The sequence below is a fragment of the Remersonia thermophila genome, chromosome 1 (genome assembly GCF_042764415.1).
Source record: "Remersonia thermophila strain ATCC 22073 chromosome 1, whole genome shotgun sequence".
In the NCBI taxonomy this organism is placed as follows: Eukaryota; Fungi; Ascomycota; class Sordariomycetes; order Sordariales; family Chaetomiaceae; genus Remersonia; species Remersonia thermophila.
Window position 1 is genome coordinate 3,322,960 of NC_092217.1, and position 25,143 is coordinate 3,348,102.

Sequence of the window (25,143 nt, forward strand, 5' to 3'; positions counted from 1 at the left end):
ATCCACTCATACCCCCTTCCCCCATGCTTTACCACCCCGTCCCGTCCGCTTACAAATGCTCAATGGGCTCCTCGGGAAGGAGCTCGTCCACCTCGCGAACGCGGAGGAACTCGAAGGGAGGCTGGACGATGCCGTTGAAGAGGAAGGTGAAGTAGACGAGCAGGACGAAGCCGACAACCTGCAGCCACTTGAACGTCTCCCAGCCGAGGCCGAGCGACACCATCCAGATGAAGAGGGTGCGGCACGTGTCGATGGTGGAGCGCGACGTGGCGCTGACGCTGCGCGTGACGGAGAGGCCGAAGAAGTTGAAGCCGCTGGGGGGGGAAGGAATCAATCGTTAGCCAAAAGGATTCTCGTGCCGTGGGGTGGTCTCCTAGGATTCTTCTTCATGTCGACCCAACTAAGAAAAGAGAAATAAAAAAACGTACCCGATGCTGATCATGATCAAAATGCTCGACACAAACACGGCCTCGTGCTCCCAGAACTGCCTCCACCCTTCCGCCATATCGAACGGGCCATACCTCCCCGCCTCGGTGCTCCCGATGAGCACATGCAGCACGATCATGCCGAGCAGCGTGATGGTGAAGCCAAACACGCCCTCCCAGCCGACGACGCGGATGGGCTGGATGGCGCTGCGCTCGAGGATCCACTCCTCCAGCACGAACTGGGTCGCCGTGAAGATCTGCGCGCCCGCGATCATCAGCACGCCCACAATGACCTTGAGGGCGTCGCCGTCGACGTTGCTGCCGGTCGCCGCCAGCTCGCCGGGCTTCTTGTCCGGCTGGATGGCGCCGGCGAGGCCGACGATGCCAACGCCGAGCATGACGCCCACCAGCGACAGCCACTGGAAGGCGTACAGCCGGCGGCGCAGGAAGATGACGCTGAACAGGCCGACGAACAGCACCAGCGCCCCGCGCGTCATCTGGTAGATGCTGGCCGCGACGAGCAGCAGGCCGGCGTTCATGAGGGTCGTGCCGAGGATGTCGCAGATGGCGGGCAGGGCGAGGAGGGCGACGCGCCACCCGCGGAGGACCGAGGGCGGGGTGTGCGGCCTGGGGCCCGTGGCGGCGCAGGCCTCGCTGCTGCCGTGGCTCGAAGGGTGGAGGGGCGTGGTGGAGCGGACGCTCGCGTTGTCGGCCGAGGTGCGGGGGCTGCCTTGGTCGGCGTCGGCGTCGGCGTCGGCGTCGGCGTCGGCGGCGTCGCTGGTGGGGATGGGCTCGTAGGAGCCCGACGAGCGAGACGACCAATCCTTGTAGCGGCGGTAGAGCTGGATCACGCCGACAACCAGCCAGCAGCCCATCTCGCCGACAAACATCTGGAGGGTCTGGATGACGGGCTGCTCAAAGTGCTTGCGCTTCCTGGGGTCCGGGTCGTCGCAGTTGCGTACGCATTGGTTGTCCTGCCGAGGGGAGAGGGGGGGAGGGGGAGAGGAGAGACCTGTGTCAACGGCGCCGGGGAGAGAGAGAAAGGCTTCCTCGGAACAAGGAGGCTCACCTGGTACTTTGTCAAGAGCGTGTTGCAGACCCCCGTGAGCAGCATCATGGCCACCAGGAACGGGATCAGGGCCCGCGAGGGAATGATGGAGCTCGCCATTGTCGCTCGGGCCGGCGAGCGCGACGATGAGGGTCGGTGGTTTCGGTGTGTTGGGGGTGTCGGGGGGGTCGGGGGGGTCGAGATGCCGAGGGGGTTGAAAAGAAGGGACGGACAGGATGAGACCGGCTCGCTTTTTGTTGCTTGTCGGGCGGTGTGGTGCGTTGGGTGCAAAAGAGAAGGCCAAAACGTCCAACCTGGCCACCCACAACGGTCCCGACCAGACGACGAAGACCACCTGGTGTGGTAGGCAGAAAGGGGACAAGAGAGGCAGCTTGGATGGGCTCCCCGTCTGTTCCGAGTCCAAAGGGGAGGGGGAGGAGGATGGAGTGGGAACGTGAAAGTGTGAGTTGCGATGCGAGGACCAGGACCAGGACCAGGACCCGGAGGGGGTTGCCCGCATGACGCGGTTTCGAGTGGACCGCAGCGGCCGTTGACGTTAGCCCTGCACTGTCCGATAGGCTGACGCAGCCCCCAAGCCTGAGCTGCGGCCTTGGCGGGGAGCCCCCCCGGCCCCCCCCCCCCCCGATAGGGCTCTCTGCTCTCTGGCCAACCGAAGCGAGCCTCGGGTGGAGATGAGAACCCTCTGGGCCCCCCCAGCCCCGCGGGCCCACTGCAGCATGACACGATAAGAATCGAACCGGAAGGTCAATGGGCATCCATGCGTCTAGCTAGTTACCTGACCTAGGTGGAGGGACATACATGGTGATGATGATAGGTAATCATGATGATGATGATGGTGGTGGTGGTAGTGGTGGTAGTGGCGGCAATGACACTCTGCTGTTGCGAAGAAAAAGCTACCATGTGAGAACCACGCATGAAACTTGCCGAATCCCTAGAATCCAATGATGCATGTTCAACGTTCTAATAAGAATAGCCATAGCCAGCCATTCACCCCAAACCCTGGCAGCATAATAATCCCTAGGTACCTATAGTAGGTAGGCAGGCGACCTTTTTAGGTTGACGTCCCAGTACCTATCTTGATGGAAGGGGGTATTCTTGTAAGTATTATTAGCGTTCCAAAATGTTCAACTCCTGTGGACCGTATCTCGGATATTTTATGTCTCCCTCATCATGACATGTTTCAAAAAAAAAAAAAGTCACTTCCCCTCCTTCTCCCCCTTCGCCTTCTTCTCTTTGGGCTTCTTGTCCTTGAGGTTGTTGTAGTGCGGGATCCCCATCTCCTTATCGCGCGCCAGCTTTTCGCGGTCGCGGTCGCTCAACGGCACGCCCTCGACGCTCTTGACGCGGCGGCCCTCGAGGAACGTGACAAGCCCGCCGACCATGGCGATAATGCAGGCGATGGCCACCAAGAACCCCGTCGCCCAGCTCGGGCGGTTGTGCCGGTTCATGCCCCACATGATGCCGCACAGCGCGCACTGCGCAAACGTGTTCATCACCATCGACCAGATGACCAGGTCCAGCTTCCACACCGCCGTGGGCGCCGCCCGGGTTCCCGTCAGCGGCGGCTGCGGCATGTTCTTCTCCGGGATCGGCACGAGGCCAGGATCCACCGGGGGATAGGCGTCGGCCACGTTGTCGGGGCCGACGTCGGGCGGCAGGTCCTGGGTGCCGGCGAGGCGGAACCAGCCGTTGTGGATGCCGGCGAGGCGGCGCAGGGCGTCGTGCTGGCCGCGGACGCGGTACCGGAGGAGATAGTAGAGGTCGCGGAAGCGCCAGGGCGCCAGGCCAAAGGCCGTGACGCAAAACAGCGCCGTCAGGATCTGCGCGTCCCACTCGATCCATTTGCGCCGCGGCGAGTTCACATCGTCGCACGTCGGGTAGCACATGGCCGGGGCCGCGTTGCAGAGCAGCAGGAAGAGCATGCCGCCCCAGGCGACGACGTTGAGCCCGTAGAGGGTCCAGAAGAAACCCATGGGCGTCACGAAAAAGGCCCAGAACGCCTTGAGGCCGTGCCGCACCGTCTCCTGCCATGGGTACCTGGGCGGGAAGTGGTAACCGTTGGGAAACGCTTGCGTAGGTGTGCGGGAAGGCGGCGGCGGCCGCCCGGATAGGGTGGCCTCGTCGGAGGAGGAGACGACCTGGGTGGTCCCGATGGATTGAGATTCTCGCCGCGGCTCGTCGCCAGCCGCCAATGGCTTCATCTTTTCGGGGTCCGCGGCAGCGGGCTGTCGAGCACCGTCCGGTCGCGACCCGATGGTTGCAAGTGCGTTTCCCTCCAGCGGAGTGCGCGGTGGAGCAAAGACCGACGACGCTACCTCGCCTGTCACGGCCATCAAGCCCTCGGGCGGCCTGGAGCCGGCAAAGTCCTTGGACAGTCGCCGGAGCGTTGACGAGGCGCCCGAAAACGTTCGGCTCCGCCCGGTCTGTGGGCGGCTCGGAGATTCGGTCATGGGGCGAGATGCCGCCGAATCGAAAGGATCCAGAGGGAGGAGGCGTAAGGACTTGGGCTGCTGCTGACGTCGCGTTCGAAAAAAAAAAGGGGGGGGGGGATGCTTCGAGCCGTCCAACGCCGCCAAACGCCGTCCAAGGAGTAGGGGTAGGTTCAAAAAAGAAAAAAAGTACAATTGCTGAGAGATGAGAAAATCGGAACCTTAAACGCCCATTATGAAGGGACAAGAACCAACAACCATCTCCAGGTAATACAAATGCGCCTCTGCAGCTTTTGCTCCGGAAAGGAGGTTGAGCGGCGCAGGAAAACCGCAACGGCCAGGAGATGACGGAGGGTGTGACGACACCGCCGATCTTCAAGGTTGCACTTCGAGCCCTGTTGGCGCTTGTTGGTGGGTGGGTGGCCACAGCCGCAGCGCACGGGAGTGTTTCCTCTCTCGGGTTGGTTGGGTGGCAATGACGTGTCAAGGGGGGCCGCTCAGCCAACCAGGGGTGGCGCTGTGTGGCACTCGTAGGTTCTGTAACTACCTACGCAGTAGGTGCTATGTCTACGCCGCAGTGTACTCCACGGTACAGGTGCTCCCGTCGCCAAGTATTCCCATCTGGGGCCACAGATTGCATTCTGCATCAAGTGCCCGGTACGGTACCTTCACGTTTCTACTCTCTCTTGACATAGAACATGGCACCACGCAAACGCATAGTGAGATGAGACTGATCAATATACAATATAATACCGTGTAGATGTTGAGCCGGGCATGCTTTTTTTTTCTTTACTTGGATTGTCGAGAGATATGCGGACGTTGGACAGTCTACGTCTTCAGTTCTTCAGACCCCCGGTTCAATTGTCTCGATGGAGAGACGGACCAACTAGGTAACTTTCCTATCTGGGCACTTCCAGGTGATGGAGTTGGCCTGCTGGCCATCACATCGTCATCACCCTTTCGCCGTCAGCAACAAGCCCAAGCGACGTGTAGACAACAAACCAGGTCACTCGCTCTGTGGAAGGTATCAACAAGCCTGAACCCTTCGTTACGAACGGGGCCACGAGGGCGTCACCCTGTGCAGGATCTTGCGGCGGCCGGATTCGGGAAACAAGAGGACAAGATAACCGCTAGATTTTGCAGACCACGTAACATGATCTTTTGTGAAGCAAACTGACCACCGACCATCTAGAGAAGGTACCTGGCTGGTAACCTGAACCGGCCGGCTAGCCATAGCTATCTCGCAGCAGCACGCACGCTCACATGTCCTCTCCCCTCCTCTCACAGGGTATCTCAACACACAACCTTTCCAAAACCCCTCCCCCCCTTCCCCCCTGGAGCTCCTCCAGCCGTCATCGGGCGCTCAGTACTTATGTCGGGTGCTGTAATCCTTGGGGCTGACCACGAGACCGCGGCCCTTCTTGGCGCCGCGGTACACCGTCTCGATGATGTCGATGAGCTCCTGCTTGTCCTCGAGCACCCAGTTGAGCTTGTTGTTGTTGCCCGTGCCGAAATCGCACATGATGTGCTTGTTGCGGAAGAAGAACATGATGGAGCACGGGTCGTAGAGCTCGTACATGGCGTTGAAATCGGGGACCTGGCGTGGCGAGTTAGCATCGCATCGCATCGCACCGCGCCAGGGGGGGGGGGGGGGGGGGCCAGGGAGGCAGGGAGGCAGGGACAGGAAATACGCACCTGATCGATATCGCACAGGTAGATGACGGCAAAGTTCTTGACGCGCTCGGCGATCTTGAACAGCGTCTCATCCTGACGCATGCAGTCCTGGAAATCCGCATCAGCCGTCTGCCAGGGGAACCCGCGCCGGGGAGAAGAAGGATGCCAGGGGAGCTTACCGGGTCATGATCGCGGCCGAAGCGGATGACGACGACGCGTTCTTCCTCTGTGTTGGCAGAAGGTTAGCCGTCGGGTCGTCGGCCTTTTCGTGGCGGTTTGGCATTGTGAGCAATGACACGGCGAAACAGGGCGGCGATGCGGGGCTCGGGGTCTTAGGAAACGAGGAGGGGCGCCAACTCACCAGAGAGGATCGCCTGGTCGACGTGCCAGCCCGAAGGCAGATGAGGAAGCATTACGGAGCCCATGGTGATGGCGAGCGTGAGCTGGATGGATCAGGGTGGTTGTTGTTAGGTCCAAGGACGGGAGTTAGCGGTAGGTTGATGAGGAGGAGGAGCAGGAGGATGGCGGTGGTGGTGGGGGTCGCCTTGTTCACCTGAACATGAATGAATGAGCCTGAGCTTCAGGGTGTGAGTGCCTGAAGATGCTTCTAGAGGAGCCCCGAACGCCAAACAATTTCGTTACGGTATGTTACCCCACGTTACATTACCTATTTTTCATTACGTGCACTGTCCGCCCCCTCCAAGATTCATGAGGTGTGTTCCCTTCGGCTATCGTTACGTTACCATACCCGCTCGTCTTGATCCACCCCCCATCTTGAAATCTCATCGTCAGAAAACGAAGAGCACGCTCGCAAAGGAAAAAAAAAAAGACCCTCACGCTCACTCACACATTTCCCTCCCGACCCCTCTCACCACCCACCCGACATCCCCAAGCCCTGCCATGGCGTTCTACCCGGACCATCTCGACAGCCTCGCCAAGGTGGTCTCCCACAACCTGGCCTACCAGCACGACTGGAAATGGGTCGAGCGCCTCTCCGCACCGCCCCCCGGGGCCTCGCCCCTCATCAAGCGGCCGCTCCTCTACGGCCTGCCTCCCAAGCGCCTCTACGTGCACCCGGACGAGCAGATCGACCTCATCAAGGCCGAGAAGGCCCGCGGCGAGCCCATCCTGCAGGAGCCCGAGGTCGAGTGGGTGCTGCCGCTGCACCTGTCGGAGAAGTGGTCGCCCGCCCAGTTCGCCGACGTCTTTGACGCCATCGACGCCGTCCCGCCCGGCCGCGGGGGCGAGGCGCCGGACGGAGCAGACCCGGGCCCGGGCTCGGACGCGCCGTGGAGGCTCTGGCGGGGTCCCAAGCGCGGGAAGCGCATCCTCATGGCGACGGTCCAGGACGACTCGACCGTCACGTACTATTGGATTTTTGACGGCGTGGTGAAGCCGAGGCAGAATTGAGCCGGCTTTGCTTCTTTGTTTGGATTTTGCTCTTCTTTTTGTACAACAAGCCGCCCAAAGGTATTTACTGGTTTCCCGGTCTTGCGCCTCTCTCGATCCCCTTCTTTCGCCCCTCTACGGCTTGAAGATGACCTTCTGCACCTTGTGCTGGTCAAACAGCTCATATCCCTCCACCGCCTCTGACAGCGGCAGGATCTTGTCGAACATGAAGCTGTCATGGTCAGCCAACGGCTCGCCAGCGCGGCGCACGTCCAGAGAAAAAAAAAAAAGGAGTGAAGGATCTTACTTGAACTTATCCTGGTTCTTGGCCAGCACGGGCAGCGCCTCGTGAAATACAGACCGCACGGGGCAGCGACCCATCTGGATCTTCAGGTTCTTGCTGTTAGGGGTCAGCAACGGCTTCTGCTTCCGGGCCCAAGAGGGGGGCGTGCGCGGCGGCTTTGACTTACCCGTACGCCTCGTTTCCATCCCAAGGGATCTGAAAGACAACCCCCCCCCAAACCGTCAGCAATCATCGCTTACTCCCACAATCTCTGGGGGGAAGGGAGAAGGGCGGGAGGGGCGCAAACCCACCTCGGCATTGTGCACGCCAATGCTGCTAATCACCCCAAACGGCCTGATCAAATCGAACGCCGTCCTCAGCGCCGGGCTCAGCCCGACCACCTCGATGACCGCGTCCGCGCCCCGCCCCTCCGTCACCTCCTTGACCCGCTTCTGCATGGCCTCGGTCCCTTCGCTGAAGTCGAGGGGCTCCGCCCCGAGCTGCCTCGCCAGCTCCAGCCTCGACGGCACGTTGTCCACGGCGAACAGCTTCTTGGGCTTGTGCTCCAACGCGGCCACGATGGCGCACAGCCCGACGGGCCCGCACCCGACCACGACCACGACGGCCTCCTCGGGCGTCTGGTGGGGCTGGAGCAGGGCGAAGGCGTTCTTGGCGCCGAAGAAGCCCGTCGGGAAGATGTCGGCCATGAGGACCAGCGCGCGGTCCGAAATGGCGGCCGGGTCGACCTTGATGACGGTTCCGTCGGCAAAGGGGATGCGGACGTACTCGGCCTGGCCGCCGTCGAGGGCCTTGCAGCCAAAGAGGCGGACGTGGGCGCAGCGGGAGGAGAAGCCGTGGGTGCAGTAGAAGCAGGTGTTGCTATACGAGGGGTTAGTCGAGCTTGCGTGCATGGTTTCATGGCGGTCATGGTACATCGGGGGGATTGCGGCACACACCAAGAAACGGTGAAGGGCGCCACCACCTTGTCACCCAACGCCACGGACTTGACCTCGCTGCCGGCTTGCACCACGGTGCCGACGAACTCGTGGCCCATGATGAAGCCCGTCGGCGATGGTTGGTGGCCGCGGTAGACGTGCAGTTCTCTGGTGGGCGGGCAGGGAGGGTTAGCGTGCTGTACAGCCGAACCGAACAAGAAAAGACAAGGACACATACGAGCCGCACAGCGCCGTGGACTGGACCTTGACGATGATGTCGGTCGGGTCTTGCACTGTGCATGAGGGAGAGAAAAGCCACGGTTGCGTTAGCACAAGGGCGTGGATGGATTTCATGTTTTCTTCCGCTCGTTCGGCGGTAGGTCACCTGGGGCTCGAGGGAAGGTTGGACTTGCGTTGCGGCACGGGCCGGTCCTCGACGGCGATCTTCTTGGGTCCGTGGAAGACCACGGCCTTCATGGTGACTGGAAGGTCGGAAGACATGGTTTTCGTACAAGAATGCTCTGGGAGCCTGAGATCCAACAATCCAACCTCGCTGGGTGTCGATGATGCTCAAAGGCCTGAAGTGGAATAATGTACAACGTCTCTGGAGTACGATGCTTCTGACCGGGTGCTGTCGAAAAGAACAAGCAAGCGTCTATCTCTCAGGGGGGGGTTGATCTGAATCGCCACTCTCTCTAAGGTGATGAATGATAGGAATGAGGGTTGAGTAAGGTAATGTGACGTCTTCATAACCCCCCCCTTTCTAGTCCTCCATTGCCTGGCTGCAGTTCGGCATGCGGGGACCGGAGCCCCTCCGGGAACGCGAGACCCAGTAGGATGGGGAGATCCCCGCTCTCGACCGAGGCAAACTGGAACGGTCCGGCCCGGGCCGGTTGAGGCGGGCTGGATGTTCGGATTGGCCGCGGTATGCCATGATACGGTTCCGAAAGGGTCGTGTTGATGGTTTGCAGTGCTGGATTTCTCTCTCTCTCTCTCTCTCTCCCTCTCTCTCTTTTTTTTTTTTTTTTTTTTTTTTTAAAAAAAAAAAAAAAAGGTCGTTGTTGCAGTTGTTGCAGTGGATGATGAACCTCTTGATCTATCTATCTTTCCTATGTCCTGCTTCTCTCGGCTCCACTGTGGAAGGGTGACTACCTGCCTACCTGCTGGACCTTGCCTTGGTGCTCTACACTCTTCGAACATCACAGAACTCCGAATCAGAGCCATCATGCCTGGCTCGTTTGCAGACCCAAACTTGCATCGTCTCCCTCCAAGAGAATGGTCTTTGGCGTTCGTCCGACCATGTTGCGATTCTCACTGATCATGGGGGTTTGTTCATCGACTGGCCATGCCTCCCCACTTCCCTCGAGGCCCGGCATTGCATGATGCTGAGCTACTTACACAATAGGCCCATCGAGCCTTTAAGTCTTGCAACTCGATGGTCTTGTGTAACAAGTGACGAGCGAACAGAAAAAAAAGCTGGTGTGATGCCTCCCTGCCTCAGGCTGTACTGTACCTAAGCAAACGAGGGCCGAAGTGCCTAGGACACCCATTGGACATTGGTTGATTGCGTTCGGCACCCTCCCCAACCTTCCTAGGTACCTAAGGTCCTGTCCAGCAACTCACCACCCCCCTCCCCTCTTCTCACCCCTTTCCTCCCTCCCACGGCCAGACAGACGTCATAGGAAGAAACCGACGCTTTTGCAACGACGACAGCCCCGTGGCGTGGCGTCTCAGAGACACGCCGGATACCCTCGGCCACCTTCCCCCCCCCCCCCCGGCGCAGAGCTCATGGCCCTCGCGCGGGAGTTCGGCAGGGAGCTCGAGCGGGACGCCGGGACGCCCTATGGACAGACCTGATCCTCTCGGCCGTTGGGCATCGAACGAAAGGCATCACGGGGGCCCGCGGAACGGCACCACCGAAGCATCGATGAAGCCCGACGTTTCTTGGGATCTGCCTCTACGCCCATCCCCCCGCAGGAGGGGAGCAGCACCTAGGTAGGTACCTAGCGACCACTCTCTCTTGACATATTACTGAACTTGGCTCAGCGGCACACACACAAAACCTTGCTTTCTGCATTTTGCGGGGTGCAGGGAAGCAGGAGGTGGAAACCTGAGGTTGAGCAGGCGAAGAGGAGAAACCCCTAAAGAAACGAAAAGGGGAGCCTGGAAAAAGAGCTCATGCAACGGAACGCATCCGGTGCATAGTAGACATGCTCAATCGAGGAGGTACCAAGTACGTGACAGTGCCCAGGCAGGTAGGTACGTACCTTGGATAAGGTTAGGTACCTAGGGAAGGTACTTGTACATAGTAAGGGCAGGTTGGAAAGTCCGAGCAAGGTAGGCAGGCAGTCACCCGGCAGTGCTTCGTACAAGGCAGCAACCAACGCCGCTTGAGGGGCCTTTTTTTTTGTTCCTTGTCGTTTACTTTTCTTTGCCTCCCCAAGACACTGCCGAGCTGCACGGCGCTTACGAGTCATGTTGCGGCCTGCGCCTCCGTTCTTTCGCGGCGCCCCTTACGCAGCACGTCGAGGTCGAGTCGCACCGCCGCGAGCCGGCAAAGCTCGAGGGAGGGTTGTCCCGTCAGGCATGAGCCTCATCCTGCAACCCGGTCACATCCTGGATACATGCCTACTGCCCGTCTATGTAAGGGTAGACACATAAATATATACATAGGTACACAGTACATACGTGCATACGGACACCCCCCACCATGCTTTCGCAAAAGCGTCTGCGTATCCTTTGTTTCCCTCCCCTCCCCGCGGCTGAAACTCGAACCTCGGGACGCTCGGGACGCCTCGCGGTAGGATCGATGGGTTTGGGGCGAGGGCGGGGGCCAAACACGGGAAGGTCGGGTTCGACGGACAACGTCAAACACCAACAGCAAACAGAGTGTCCACGTGCTTCCCATCCATGACGATCAGCTTCATCCACTTCATCCACAGGGACCTGGGACCTGCCGTTCTCGTCAGGGGAGGGGGGGAACACAGAGATAACGTTGTGATGGTGGCTTGAGGCGTGGCCAGGGGGATGGGTTGGGGGTTGCAGAAACCCTGCGCGGCGGAAAGCTGGGAAGAAGGAAGAGAGGAGGGGAAGGGGGGAAGGGGGCCGGCGCGTGGTCTCACCGAGACATGAGAGAACGGCCGGGGGCGGGGGGAAAGGGGGGGGGGGGAGCCTGGAAGGGGAACTTTCCACCATCTGGCCATGGATTTGCTGGAATGCCCGTGGACGACAAAATCCTGGGACGGCTGACGTTGACGGTTACAGCGTAATCGACCGTTCCGACGACGACAAAGAGAGGGCGATGGGTAATGTGGTGATGAGGTGGGAAGGAAGCCAGGCTGCGTACTGTGTAAGAGTCTCAGGATTCTCCGCTGATGTCGGCATCTGGATGGAAGAAAGGATGGAGGAGGAGGACGATGATGATGATGATGATGATGCCATTGTGGCAGGTGAATCTGGGCGCCGCGCGCCGCGGCCCCCCCCCCCCCCCCACCACCACCACCACCGTGGGAGTCTGGCACTTGTGCGGGCTCCCAGACCAAGGTGAGAAGAAGCTTGGTTGCGTGAGGCCTCCTGGACAGGGGGAAGAGCTGCTGATCCCTCTCTTGACAGGAACTCTCCTACCGCCTACGCCATATGTAGGTACCTACCTACCGTACCTAGGCCTACGCAGTATTATACTCTAATAGTTCTACTGTAGGCATGTACAGGTGTAATACATACACAGTATGTCCATACCTCGGCCACCGAGCCCGCACCTGGCGGGAAGGAGGTTTGCAGTGCGAGATTTGCAGGACACCAACACCGACCAGCACCCGCGGCGGAGGCGGCGGCGGCGGCTGATCTCTTCCTGGCGAGGCATGGCTTCGGCAAGGATGACGGATTGAGCCGCGGTAGCTAACGACCGATGAGGCTGAGTGCGCTCTTGGCTTCTGCATGGTCGTCCTGCAGGGTAAGACAACCCGGGAAATTTGGCGAGGGAGAGAGTTCAACCGAGAGGAAATGAGGCTTTGTCTGGAACCTTTGGTGGTGCTTTTACACAGAGCAGAAGGATGGTGCGCATCCGGGATAGGGTGTCGAGCCCTGTTGGGACCATGTCCATCACGTCAAGCATCGAAGGGTTGAGCCGTCGCCTCGTCCGCCTCAGGTTATTCTGGTTATTTTTTTTTTTTCGTCAACCCCCGCCGAGAGGCAGGACCGTGCAGGTGTGACCGGGTCATGTTGCAGGCTCGTTCTCGGGTTTGGCCATGAGTCGGCATGGGAGAAGCCGGGATCCTTTCATTGCGGCACGCGGCCGCTGCCCGACCAGCACGTTGGGCTGGGTTTCGTCATGTCATGGGGCATGGGACCTGTTTGGGCCAGCGTTGCAGCGGGAATGGCAACAGGACGGGGCAACGGGGCCCCAGGGAATGACAGGAGGAATGGGGATGGGAACCAACGGAAACGAAAATGGAAACGGGAACAGGCACGGAAACAGAAACAGAAACGGGAACGGGAACGGGGATGGAAGCTTTGGCGATTCCCCCATCGTGATCCGGCTCGGCGTATATCTGGATTGTAGGTAGGTGGGTAGCGTACAAGTAGTGATATAGCCTACGGTAGGCGAACTGAGCTGCTTGGTGTGTTTTCGTGGGTCAGGTGGTTTGCATGGCGTCGGGTGTTCGAGAAACTGCTTTGTGGTTGCGTGGGATGGATGGGAGCGCTCTGTCGGACCGACATGCGGTGCGCGAGACAGTTGGCAACAAGCGGCCACGGTTGGTGCTAGCCATTGTGTAACAATACGCAGTCTGTAGGATGGTGGCGCCCTGAAGAGCCTTGCGGAGCCACCTGGAAGCATCGACAGCGGCCTCAAACCAGGTGAGCCGCTCGCTAGTTCCCCATTGAGTCCTCCCGTCCGCAACAGGCTTCCGGATTTCCCATTCGCCAGAGCTGCCTAGCCTACTACACAGTATACTGCGTACGCAGGAGGCACCTACCTAACCTGGAGCCATTTTCACCATTTGCGGCCTGCTCCTTCATCGAGACATGCCGGCCCCAGTCCCGGACCGTCATCCACAATTTTTGTTTCGGCGTTTCGCTTTTGCAAAGTCGGCTGTCCCCGTCCCCATCTCTTCATTCGGCCAGCCTGGCTGGATCCATTCCAGCCTGGCTCCATCCGCTCAAGCAAAGCAAAGCAAAGCAAAGCAAAGCAAAGCAAAGCAAAGCAAAGCAAAGCAAAGCAAAGCAAAAGCACCCAACACAACACTGCACCACACTGCACCACACCACACAACCATACAACGCGACGCAACACAAGCTCCCTTATTCGATGGGCCATGTTTCTCCGGGGGTGTCACTGCCCATCCGAGCCTTCATTTTTTGAAAGAGAAAAAAAAAAAGGAAAAAACAAAAAAGAAAGGAAGATAACTATATACAAAAAAAAAAGAAACGAAAACACAGAGAGCCTCATCTGCAGCTGCTGCGGTAATAGCGCACCGCTTCCATCTTCCGTTCCAGTTCTCGCATCGCACCTTGTCTCGGAGGCCTGGCATTTTCCCGCATAAACAGTCATTTCGGTCAACCGCCATCTGTTTCGTCGGACCCTTCCCCAAGCCGCCTGGCTGCGAGCGAGCTGGGGCGAATTGGGGCGAGCCGGGTCATCCTGGCCCGGCAAACCGACCATTCCCTTAGCTTACCTGACGGAGCTACCTGGCACCTACGCAGTACTGCGTACACGGCACCCACGCTACCTACCTGAGGTACGGACGGATACACCACACGACTGCTGCATTCACTTTGAGGCTCGCATGGAGGTCGCCAGTGGCCAGTCGCCAGGAACCGGACTCTGGGACAGCCCCACCCACCGCCGCTGTGGATGGCTGGGACCGCCCGCGTTGGATAACCCAGAAGGTACCTAGGGTGGGTTTGTTTCGGTCTTATGTATACTTACGGGACTTACGGGACACAGCACATCCGCAGTAGGCCGCCCGCCCGGCCAGTCAGTCTCCAGCACGACCGCCCGACCCGCCTCCACCCATCCGTCGTCGCATTGCACCCCAGCTTTTCCCGTCCCTTGCGCTCGCGCTTGGCTTTGCGGCAGCCAGCTTTGCTCCCTGTCGGCTGCCTTGGACGGATTGCTTACTAGTAACCTTTCGTACTGTGTAGGCTGCCTTTCTACTGTACTATGATACGCAGTAAGTAGCAGGCCCCGGGGTGTTGGGTGGGTGGTGTTTCTTGGGGGGGAAAGGGGAGGAGGGTGGGTGGGTGGGTGGGGGGGGGGCGTGGTGGCGGGAATGGCGTGGTGGTGGTGGTGGTGGTGTTGGTGGTGGTGGTGGTGCGGCGGGTGCCCATTTGCTTTATGTATCCCTGTGCTGCTTCGCTGATGCTGTGTCATTTCACAGATGCGGCTCAAAGCTACCGTCCCGATCCAGACCACGCACACACGCACACGCAGCCAGCTGACTTTCTTGACCTGTCCGCCCTATCCCAGTTGGGGTACGGTCCTGGTCGTCGAACGAGCCGCATCTTTGTTTTTTCCCTTCCCCTCCCCCCTCTCTTCGAAACAACAACGCCGATCCAAGCGCCAAAATCAACCACACACCACATCCGCTCCACACACTCCCTCTTCCATCCGGCTCTTGGCAGAAAAAGTGGTTGTCATTGAGCTGGCGACAACAGCATACACCGTACGTCCCTACACGGTACGCTCGCTCGATACGGGGACCAGGGACTACATGCCGCTAGACTGGATGCCGTGCCGCTTGCGCCCCTGGACAAGATAGAAGAAGAAGAAGAAGAAGAAGAAGAAGCTCGCCGATGCGTACCCAAGCCGTGCCTTCGCCGTGACGGACGATCCCTCTCCCTGCTCTCCCGCCGTCTTGGTTCCGAAACCAACCCCCCCCCCAGCCGTTGCACCTTGAGCCGCACATTCTTGCGACAGGACGCTCAGCCACCCCTCCCCTCATCTTCCCGAGCTGCCTTTTGCAATTTACAAACCCCCGCGCCCAATCAGCCGGTCACGGGTTCGCTTCCGTTCCTCTTCAACTTTGCTCCAGCCCCAGCGTCGCCGCGACTTTCTTTATTAACAGACACATCCCGTCTGAGACCCCCCGGCTTCGTGGTTCCTGGCTGGCTTGCGGCTCTTATATGCGCCCTCCCCGCCTTTGCGCCATTGCCCTGGACCACCTGTTGTGCTCGGGAGCTGCTACAGACCACCTGACCCGACCCTCCGTCTGACCCACCGGAGACGGGCACAGCGCTCTCTCTCTCTCTCTCTTTCTCTCTCCCCCTCTCCCTGCGCCTTGGACGGGACGCGCAAAACGCGACACGGGAACCGATACCCCGTGGCGTCCCAGGCGAAAAGGCGAGGCGGGCCGGATCCATCCGAGGTAGCGGGACTGCGCAGCCGACCCTGTTGCCCACCACGGCCCGGCTCCCCATGCCATGCTAATGCCCACAAGACGGCTCCGCGAGACTGAGCACCGAGCTGCGCCGAAGCGATGACCGTGACGACCGCAACGGCTGCCGTGAATTTCGGACAATCCTCCGTGGACGCCAGCGTCTACGACCCGGATGAAGCCTTCCCCGGGGCCTCTCCCCCGCTGCGGCCCTTGCGTCCCAACCTGCAGCCGTCCCCGAGCCCCCCGCCCTCGTCCTCGTCCTCGTCCTCGTCCAGCTCGCCCGCCTCGCGCCGCGGCGGCAAGGGCGGCACCCGCCGAAGGAGGCCCCGACCGAGCCAGGGCGATGTCCTGCTGATCAGCTATCTTGACGGACACAGGCATGCGCAAGACGCCTTCTTCGGACCTTCGGCATCGGAAGACGAAGGCCCCGACGTCGACCCGGACATGCGCGAGGACTCGTGCTCAGAAACCCTCGACGGGCAATGGGAAGCGGGCCACGAGCCCCGCGACGCCTCGGCTCAACCCAACACGTCGGAGCCCGCCACCACGACCACCACCACGACCGGCATGGCCGCCACCTCCCGCCAGGATGACGACGACAGCGGCGGCATCGGCGACTCGGTTCTAAAATCCCTGGCCGCCGGTGCACTCGCCGCCGTGAGGGTGTCCGATACGGCGGCGGCCGCGACCGCTGCCGTGGCTGCCCGGCCGGACCCCGGACCGACATCGCCAGCCGCGGAGCATGCCGTCTCGGCCAGGCCGCGGCTGGCGCCAGCGCCCACGATCGCCGTCCTCCACGCGAGGAGGCCCGAGCCTCTCGCGGCGGAGCGACAGATGCCGCCGACCCAGCCGTCCATGCCTTCGCCTTCTCCTTACACCCCCCGCAGCTTCCGCTCCCCGCCGGAACCGGCCGCCACCCCGTCCTCTTTCCGAGCCGATCCCAGGTCCCCAAACGCCAGCCTCCGCTCCGGCTCTCACGGCGGCGAGGGTCTGCCGCCCATCAGCGGCAGCCCGCCAGCCGGCGGCCAGACGACCCTGCCGTCCATCCGCGAACACCTGGGCGACATCGATATTCGTCCGCCCGGACACGGCCCTGCTGCCGGGTGCAGCGGCATGAGGGGTTCGCACCCGGCCTTCTCCGCCTCGTCGCCGCCCCCGGCCATGGCCCGTCTCCCGTCCCTGCAGTCTCAGCTGGGCTCGCCCCCGCCCCCGCCCCTGCCGATGCCATCGACCGACGCGTATCGAGACGGCCCCCCTCCGGGGCACCCGCTCGCCTCCCCGGCCACCAGCCCTGGGTTCTACCATCGTCCTCCCAACGGGCTCCGCAGGCCGCCCGAGTTCGGCAGCACCTCGTCCGAAACCTCGAGCGTGCGCCCGAGCAGCGCCTCGCCGCCCGCCTCGGCCCTCGACCGCATGAACCTCGACGGCATCGCCAACTCGGCGGCGGGAAACTACCGGTGCACCTTTCTGGGGTGCAGCGCGGCGCCCTTTCACACGCAGTACCTGCTCAACTCGCACCTCAAGGTCCACTCCTCGGAGAGGCCGCACTACTGCCCCGTCCCGGGATGCCCCCGCGGCGAGGGCGGCAAGGGCTTCAAGCGAAAAAACGAAATGATACGTCACGGCCTCGTCCACGAGTCGCCCGGCTACGTCTGCCCTTTCTGCCCCGAAAGGGATCATAAGTATCCGCGGCCTGATAATTTGCAAAGGTAATAATCCCGGACCCCTCCTCCTCTTCCTCCTCCTCCCCCAGTTTTGTCATTCTCACGTTTGGCCTTAGCGTCTGAGAGGCCTTTTTTTTTTCTGGTGAAAGACTAACCGAGAAACTCGCTCTTCTCCTCCTTAGACATGTCCGCGCCCACCACCCCGAAAAGGGCAAAGACGATCCTGATTTACGAGAAGTCCTCTCGCAGCGACCTGGCGGATCCAACCGCGGCCGCAGGCGCAGGGGCGGTACGAGCTGACGATAATCCCCGTCATCGTCCGTTGGCTCCTCCGCAAAAAAATCCATCACGCACATGAGATGTGGGTGTATGGGGTGTGCGTGGGTGTTTCTCGACTCCCCCAACATAAGGTTGATTTCGGCCGACGTTTTTTTTTTTTTTTTTTTTTTTTTTTTTTTTTTTTTACTATCATTCGACTCATTGATTTTTTTGGTCCTTTTATTATTATCCTTGTTATTATTATTCTACCTTTCTCCCCTTTCTTTTTACGTTTCGCTTCATCCTTGTCCCACCTCCGCAGAGGCCGTTGGATCTTTTTTTTTCTATTTCCCACCCCTTAGGGATTTCTCGGTCTTGGTTGGACACGGCGTTTACGGACGATTCCCCCCTTGATGATGATGATGACGATGTTGTTGTTGTTGGTCTGCTTGGCCGGCGTTTGGGACGTGTGTCTTTCTGTTGCTACTGCCGCGGCCGTGGTTGTTTTGGCTGTTGTGGCCGTCTTGTGTTGTGTGAGAGAAAGAGACTCATCCAAGGCGGAGAGAGGCGCAGGGAGAGACGCCGCGCGCGGGGACAGACGCCGTGCACGCCCGCCACCGGTTGTGTTGGGGAAGTGTTTGATTACGCTGTGAAACGTGAGGATGAATCCGGGTTCGCATGGGATAGGTACGGCAAAGGATGGGTTGGCACGGGCAACGCAAAATGCAAGGCAAGGCAAGGCAAGGCAAGGCAAGGCAAGAAAAAGGGACAGACCGGATGGGCGGATGGATGGATGGCTGAAGGAGCTTCACGAGCTTACGGGGACCGCGCGTGGACTTGGGCAAAGAAAGAGAGCGCGAGGTGCTCTCTGGCGTCCTTTGTTTTCCACGGGCATGCATCATCCATTCGTCCTCGAGGTGCTAGTCCAAAGCGGGGACAGGGAGGCTTGGATAAGCAGACCACCAAAAATGAAAGATCCGTGGATAGCGTGTGTATGTGTGTATGTATGTGTGTGTGTGTGTGTGTTTGTCTGGGTGTGTGGCTTCACTTTCTACGTACATCGGATCAGGTACACCTAGGTGCCCTACGCTGGTTACCATCTGCTGAATGGTCGCTATTCCAAAACCAACCACTTCTCCGTCAACGCCTTGGCCCCCTTCACGTCCCCAAGCAGGTAGCACAGCGTGCGCATGTTGTACGCCGCCTCGGTCTTGAGGTCCTCCGAGCCCATGCTCCGCTTCGCATCCTCCCCCTCCCCCTCCTCCTCCTCCTCCTCTTCCTCTTCCTCGAGCACCCGCTTGTAATACTCGACGGCCAGATTCCCCAGCCCGATGAGCGAGTACGCCCTGGCCATGTTGAAGTGCGCCTCTTGCCGCTGGGCCACGGTGCTCCTGCGTTTTCGCCTCGGTTTCCTTGCCGCATCGCCATCGTCGGCACTCTCCTCCTCCGGCGGCCCCTCCAGCCTGTCGTGGTAATAGCGAAAGAGAAACGCGAAGCCCTGCGTCAGGAGGTACTGCCGGTTGGCCGCCTGGCGCTTGAGGGCGTAGTGCAGGTACGCGAGGCCCGTGCTGAGGTTGATGAGGGTGTTGGCCGGGTCGAGGGAGGCGGCGCGGGCAAAGTACGACAGGGCGTAGGTGTAGGAGGTGGTGGTGAAGAGGATGTGGCCGTAGATGGTGAGGAGGGCGACGTCAAGGGCGATGGCGTTGTTGTTCTTGCTGCCACCGTTCTCCTGGCCCGCGGCGGCAGCGTTGGTGGGAGGAGCCATGGCGTTGGCGCCCCCCTCCTGCTGGCTGCGCATGACAATGTTGTCCATGGTCTTGATCTGCCGCAGGATGAACTTTTGCGCCGGCCCGGACGTGTACCACGACACCGGGGTCTGGCAGACCCGGCACAGGGCCGAAAACATGCGGTACGAGTCGGTCCCCGGCATGTAGTCGCGCATAAAGTAGCGCGCGATGGCCACGCACGTCTCCTCGTCGCCGGCGTAGACGGCGCACGAGGCCCACGCCACGTGGATCAGAAACGTCGGCTCGGGTGCCGTCCACACGATCGAGTCCCTCGCCGCGTGGCAGATGACGTAGGCCTCGCGGTGCTGGCCCGCCCGCACCAGCGCGAAGGCGTAGTTGAGGAAGAGGTCGAGCCAGGTGTCAAAGTCGATGCCCCGATGGTCGGGCGGGTACTTGACGGGCACGCGCACCACGGTGGGAATCGGGCCTCCTTCCTGGCCATTGTTGTTGTTGTTGTTGTTGCTACCGCTACCGCCCTCGGCGCCAGCGGGAGGGGCAAGGCCCTGCCGTAACCTCTCCTCCATGGCCGCGAGCTTCATGTTCCTCGCCGGCACGGCCGCCCCGCCCTGCACCGCCTCGGGCGGCCCGCTGCTGCTGCCGTAGCCGAGGTACTTGATGTACTTTTCGAAGGGGTAGAACTGCTTGTGCGAGCGGAAGTCGTCGACGAGCTCCTTGGCGGCCCGCATCCACTGCGCCGTGGCCTGCGGGTCGCCCGCGAACGCGCGGTCCTGGACCTCGCGCAGCCGCTGGAAGTTGGCCGCCGCGACGACCGCCAGCTGCAGCTCCTGCTGCCGGCGCTTCTCGGCGTTGATGAGCCGCCGTTTGGGCACGTACGCCTTCCGGTTGGGGTCCCTCGGCCGGCGCGGACGGGGCGGGCCGTCGCGCGGCTTGTGGGCTCGGCGCCTGCCGGCGCCGTCAACGAGGCCGCGGCGGGCCTCGAGGCTCATGGCCTCGCGCACCAGCAGGAAGGCCTCCTCCCGCCCTTCCTGCATCTCTTCCCCTTCGTACATGTTGGCCAGCTGGACGCGCGCCTCGATGTGGTCCTCGTCCTCCTCGATGGCCGCGATGAAGCACTCCTCGGCCGCCGCCTTTTCCCCGCGGGCCATGTGATAGCGGCCCTGGCAGACGGAAAAGTCGGCGTCGAGCACCGCGTCGCCCGTGGTGACGGCGATGTGGCGGTACAGGTCAAGGTACCTCACCGCCTCGTCCGCCCTGTCCCGGTCCAGCAGCGCGACGGCGATGTCCTTGAGGCAGTCCGGGAAGTCCTCAAAGTTGCGCTCGCGCGCCGGGTCGAGCAGGCGCAGGTGCAGGTCCGCCTCGCGGTCGAGGCCGAGACGCGCCCGGTACACGTACAGCTTGGCGCGCAGGTCGGCGGGCAGCCCGGCGCCGTAGGCCTCGGGCGGGAACCGGGCGGGCTCGAACTCGGGCACCTCGAGGCGGCGGTCGTGCTGCAGGTCCCACTCGCGGTCGTCGTCCTCCCAGCGGCCCCAGTACGTCTCGGCGCGGCGGCCCAGCAGCCAGCGCGAGATGTCCTTGAGCTCGCGGGCGGCCTCGCGCCACTGCTCGAGGATGGTGAAGAACTCGAGGTAGATGCGCAGGTCGGACCACTCGAACCGCCCCTCCTCGGCCTCGAACGTCCCCGCCTCCTGCAGGTGGTCGATCAGCCTGCGGTACGCCGCCCGCGCGATCTCGGCGCCCTTCCGCCGGTCCTTGACGTCGAGCGCCACGTCGGCCATGTTCCTCACCGTCCGGATGTTCCACGGCTTGTACCCGAGCGCCTTCTGATACTCGACCAGCGCCTTGCTGGCGTTCCCCATCATCATGATGACGTCCGCCCTGCCCGTCCTCGCCACGATGTTGGACCGGTCCGTCTCGAGCGCCTGCGTGTAGCAGGCGTAGGCCCGCTGCAGCACCTCCTTCTTGCGCTCGGCGGCGCCCTCGTCCTCCTCCTCGTCGCCGACCTCGTCCAGGCACTCGAGCGCGTACTCGGCCGTCGAGATCCACTGCGCCACGTCCCTCGGCGTCAGGTGGGCGGCCGAGATGCGGCACCAGATGGCCTGCTCGCGGTTCCCCAGCGTCTCGTGCACCGTGGACAGCAACATCCAGGCCGGGAAGACCTCGCTGTTGATGCGGATGATCTCGGACAAGTGGGCGACCGTCCTGTCGTAGTCCTGCTGCTGGAAGGCCTCGTTGGCGAGCGACATGCGGAACTGGATCTCGGGCGGGAGCTTGGCGGGTTTTCGGGGGCCGCTGGACTTCTTGGGCTTGAGCCGCCGGCGGCCGCTGCCGCCGGCGCCGCCCGCCCTGGACGACGAGGGCGGTTGGTACGGGATGCCCAACGCCTCGGCGCGCTGGCGGGCGACGAAGGCTTCCTGTTGGAGGTCGAAGCGCTCGACTTCGGCGCGGAGCTCGCGGGCGTCCGAGTCGGCCGAGATGTCGCTGGCCGCGTCTTCCTCGTCGTCGTAGTCGTTGTCGACGTCCATGGTGATGTCTGGTGGTGGTGGTGCATCTTCCCGATACAGGCTGGGATCGACCATAGTCAGGGAGAAGCCAGACATGGCCGGATCATCAATGTCCATGCCGCTCATGTTTGGAACAGCGACGGACGAGAGAGCTCGGCGGCCTGGTAGGGTTGTGGATGAAAGAGGATGTGATGAGAGAAAGCCCTCGACCAGCAAGGTGAGTTCCTATCATTTTGTCAATGCCATTCTCAACCTTCAACCTGCGATATCAGAGAGAGAGAGAGAGAGAAAGGCAGTTCTTACCGTCGTCCAAGACTGGAGCTCGCTTCTTCTCTTCCCAGATCCGGTGCACTGTGATGATGGACGGAGGCTCCGGGAGTTGATCAACTCAGCCTTTCCTCACCGTGAATCATCATCTCGGTGTACTCGAGAGCAGGTTCGTATGATATTGTGATATCGGGTAACTTTTCCACAACCAAGAGAACGATGGGCTTTTTGGAGAGGGCTTTTCGTTTGCACATCAGGTTGGTTTGGATGAAGCGATGCAGCTCATGGCCGTCTCGGAAGAAAAACATGCCAAAAAGAGCAAGTTCCACAGTGCGAGATGCCAAGATCACCATCGTTCATGTCAGAAAAAGAAGAACGAGAACAACAAGCACTCACTCATTCACCACAACAAAAGGGATGAGTCTGAGTCGCCATCATAGGGTGCCATATAGGGTTATGGGGTGGTGGTGGTCCATGGTTTACCTATGGTGGTCGCAAAAAAAAAAAAAAAAAGAAAAAAGAAAAAAACAAGAAAAAGCAACAAACTCGCTTTCATTATCCACGCCGTGCCGGTTGACTACACTACATTACCACCAAAACCCAACCTCCTCTCCCCTATCCCAGAACCACCACAGGTTGCCCAAGATCCTGCCTGATATATGCACAACCCAGCTGGGGAATGGAGAGGATGAATGGGAATTGGGAATACCAAGCTCCAGAAAAATACATGCAAGAGAAAAGAAGAGAGTCGGCCATCTACTGGCCAACCAAAACAAGAAAAGAAACGAAACATCTCAAAAAACCATCGGCATCATCATCCATCCATCAACCGGCTCGTTGTCGCTGGCCCCCTTTTTGCAACACCCCCAAGAACCTCCAATATCGCCGACTCCTCGAAAACCAGAGAAACGCCCATCCCGGTTTAAAAAGCATCCCGATAACGGCGTTTCTGCCCACTCGGGGAACGGAGCACGAGAGGCTTCTAGCCCAGCTTGCCCTCGCGCTTCGCCTCTGTAAGCCAAGCCGTCAGCGTCCGGTTCTCCATCGTAACATATCGTCACCATCCCCCCGCAAGGTAGATGTGGCACTTAGCAGTACTCACCCTTGACCTGCTCAAACACCTTGAGCATCTTCCTCCTCGCTCCTAGAGCATTCACACCTCTCTCCTCGAGCTGCTTATCATCCAGCTCAATCAGCTCCGTCCACTTCATGTCCTTGAGGTTCTCCGTGTACTTGTGCAGCCGCAGGCTCCTCAACCAGCTGGGGATGTCCTGCAGCAGCGTCGGGTCCGTGGGATCCTCAGGCGGCTTGCTCGTGCCGCGGCGTCCGCCTCCCCGAGGCGAACGGCCACGCACCATGTCCGAGTGGTCCGAGTGGTACCCCTCGTGGTGGCCATGCCCGCCCAGCCCTAGCGGGAACGCCGCCAGGTTGATCGGAGCCAGTCCGTTGTTGATAAGCGGCGCGGCCGCGGCGGCGTCGTAGGCGCTGAGGAAACCATTGTTCTGCGGCGACGTGAAGGCCAGGGTCGGGGCCGCGTAGCCCTGCATGGCGATGCCCGGCGAATTAGGACGAGAGCGGTGCGCCGCGAAGCTCAGGCTCTGCTGTTGCTGCTGCTGCTGGAGCGCGGCCGCCACCATGGGGTTCTGGCCGAGCGGCACGCCGTGCTCGCTGACCGTGATGGCGCCCGGGATGGGAGGCACGCCCGGCGACAGCGGGTTCTGCACGGGCGGGTTCTGGCCCTGGCCCTGCGAGCCGTCGGAGCGGACGCGGCGATACTTGCGCACGTCGTCGAGCGCGAACCGGTTGTTCACCGTCGAGAGCGCCGCAAGCTTCATGGCCGTGGCGTTGGCCACCATGTCCGCGTTGGTGTTCTGCGCCTGGTTGAACGTAGGCACCATGGGCGTGTTGACCATCGAGGCCCAATTGCCGCTCGCCGTGTATGGCGACAGCAGGGGCAGGTCGGCCAGCTGCTGCTCGCCGCCCGTCGTCAGCGTCGTCGACTGGATGTTGGTGTTGCTCGTGATCTGCGGCCGCGGCGAACGCAGCGCGTTGGTCGACGGCGGCGGCTGCACGAACTGGCCCATGGGAGGCTGCGGCTGGCCCGACGACGACGACTTGGGCCGGTTGGCATCGTTCGGACCCCAAGGCGAGGCCGGGTTCTGACCGTTGGCGCCGGCAGCCGCAGCCGCGGCGGCGGAGGCCTGGTCTTCCTTGGGCGCCGAGATGCTCGGCGTCATGAGCGAACCCCGATTGTCCACCAGGCTGTTCCTAGCCGAGGTGGGTGGGTTGCCCGTCTGCTGGGTGAACTTGGCCTTCTCGGTGGCGATGGCGGCGGCGGCGTCGGGGAACATGGCGTTGATGGTCTGCGAGTCCAGGCCCGACTGGCGCTTGACGTTTCCGCCAGGGCTAGGTCGGGCGAGTGAGTTGCGGGCCGAGTCCACCGACAGCTTGTTCATGGCATCGCTCAGGCGGTTCGACATGGGATCCTTATCGAAGTTGGCCGGCGACAGAACCCCCGACATGGGGTGGTTCTTGCCCATCTGCTGCAGAACCTGGATGAAGAAGCGGATCTGGACCTGGGTGGTCTGCTGAAGCAGGGCGTACAGGGCGGCGGTGCGCTCGGCCTCGCTCAGGACCCGGAACCACTGCTCAATAGCGCTCAGCTCGTCCTTGAAGTCCTGGTCGAGGGTGGCGGCGGCCATCTCCTCAAGGGTCGTCTCGTACTGGTCGATGTCGGCGATCCACTGCTGGGCGAGCTTGTCCTGGGCGTCCAGGTCCGAGCTGCCCTGGCCCTGACCAGCCTGCGGCTGGCCGTAGATATCCGACGACGGGCGGATCCGGCCAGCGCCGCCCGTCTGTCCGGAGAGCGCCGTCATGTCAGCCGAGGCCCGCAGGTTGTTGTTGGCGCCAATGGCGCGGGAGGAGGGAGGGCGCAGCGACGAGAGGCTGCCCTCGGGGGTGCTGTTGCGGTTGCTCATCATGTTGGACCTATCAAGCATCGTTCTCGCGGAACGAAGGACGAGCGTCTCGTGGCGTGCAGCGCGAGGTAACGGAGGTTCGTGGAACGAGGGCGAGGAAAATCCGATGAGGGATCTCGGGGATCTTGCCGCAAATCTTGATTA

General features: G+C 61.2%; 9 protein-coding genes across 9 annotated transcripts; 3 read left to right on the plus strand and 6 right to left on the minus strand.

Annotated features, from left to right (window-relative positions):
- Nucleotides 1-49: 49 nt before the first annotated feature.
- On the minus strand, nt 50-1,593 carry VTJ83DRAFT_932 (uncharacterized protein; the record flags this gene model as incomplete). Its single annotated transcript, XM_071014630.1, has 3 exons — nt 50-314; nt 429-1,399; nt 1,495-1,593. The coding sequence occupies 3 exons, from the start codon at nt 1,591-1,593 to the stop codon at nt 50-52; spliced, it is 1,335 nt and encodes a 444-aa protein (XP_070870285.1).
- Nucleotides 1,594-2,690: 1,097 nt separating this feature from the next.
- VTJ83DRAFT_933 (uncharacterized protein) lies at nt 2,691-3,944 on the minus strand (the record flags this gene model as incomplete). Its single annotated transcript, XM_071014631.1, has 1 exon — nt 2,691-3,944. One exon carries the CDS (start codon nt 3,942-3,944, stop codon nt 2,691-2,693), a length of 1,254 nt encoding a protein of 417 aa, XP_070870286.1.
- A 1,342-nt stretch (nt 3,945-5,286) lies between these two features.
- Nucleotides 5,287-6,022, minus strand: VTJ83DRAFT_934 (uncharacterized protein; the record flags this gene model as incomplete). Its single annotated transcript, XM_071014632.1, has 4 exons — nt 5,287-5,520; nt 5,619-5,705; nt 5,777-5,823; nt 5,959-6,022. The coding sequence occupies 4 exons, from the start codon at nt 6,020-6,022 to the stop codon at nt 5,287-5,289; spliced, it is 432 nt and encodes a 143-aa protein (XP_070870287.1).
- Nucleotides 6,023-6,497: 475 nt separating this feature from the next.
- On the plus strand, nt 6,498-7,007 carry VTJ83DRAFT_935 (uncharacterized protein; the record flags this gene model as incomplete). Its single annotated transcript, XM_071014633.1, has 1 exon — nt 6,498-7,007. One exon carries the CDS (start codon nt 6,498-6,500, stop codon nt 7,005-7,007), a length of 510 nt encoding a protein of 169 aa, XP_070870288.1.
- Nucleotides 7,008-7,121: 114 nt separating this feature from the next.
- Nucleotides 7,122-8,681, minus strand: VTJ83DRAFT_936 (uncharacterized protein; the record flags this gene model as incomplete). The annotated part of the gene is made up of 7 exons (XM_071014634.1): nt 7,122-7,218; nt 7,294-7,386; nt 7,457-7,485; nt 7,581-8,148; nt 8,226-8,372; nt 8,443-8,497; nt 8,618-8,681. The coding sequence occupies 7 exons, from the start codon at nt 8,679-8,681 to the stop codon at nt 7,122-7,124; spliced, it is 1,053 nt and encodes a 350-aa protein (XP_070870289.1).
- Nucleotides 8,682-10,131: 1,450 nt separating this feature from the next.
- VTJ83DRAFT_937 (uncharacterized protein) lies at nt 10,132-10,494 on the plus strand (the record flags this gene model as incomplete). The annotated part of the gene is made up of 2 exons (XM_071014635.1): nt 10,132-10,199; nt 10,251-10,494. 2 exons carry the CDS (start codon nt 10,132-10,134, stop codon nt 10,492-10,494), a joined length of 312 nt encoding a protein of 103 aa, XP_070870290.1.
- A 5,188-nt stretch (nt 10,495-15,682) lies between these two features.
- VTJ83DRAFT_938 (uncharacterized protein) lies at nt 15,683-17,547 on the plus strand (the record flags this gene model as incomplete). The annotated part of the gene is made up of 2 exons (XM_071014636.1): nt 15,683-17,292; nt 17,430-17,547. The coding sequence occupies 2 exons, from the start codon at nt 15,683-15,685 to the stop codon at nt 17,545-17,547; spliced, it is 1,728 nt and encodes a 575-aa protein (XP_070870291.1).
- A 1,072-nt stretch (nt 17,548-18,619) lies between these two features.
- VTJ83DRAFT_939 (uncharacterized protein) lies at nt 18,620-21,880 on the minus strand (the record flags this gene model as incomplete). Its single annotated transcript, XM_071014637.1, has 1 exon — nt 18,620-21,880. One exon carries the CDS (start codon nt 21,878-21,880, stop codon nt 18,620-18,622), a length of 3,261 nt encoding a protein of 1,086 aa, XP_070870292.1.
- Nucleotides 21,881-23,003: 1,123 nt separating this feature from the next.
- On the minus strand, nt 23,004-25,020 carry VTJ83DRAFT_940 (uncharacterized protein; the record flags this gene model as incomplete). Its single annotated transcript, XM_071014639.1, has 2 exons — nt 23,004-23,032; nt 23,124-25,020. The coding sequence occupies 2 exons, from the start codon at nt 25,018-25,020 to the stop codon at nt 23,004-23,006; spliced, it is 1,926 nt and encodes a 641-aa protein (XP_070870293.1).
- Nucleotides 25,021-25,143: the final 123 nt, after the last annotated feature.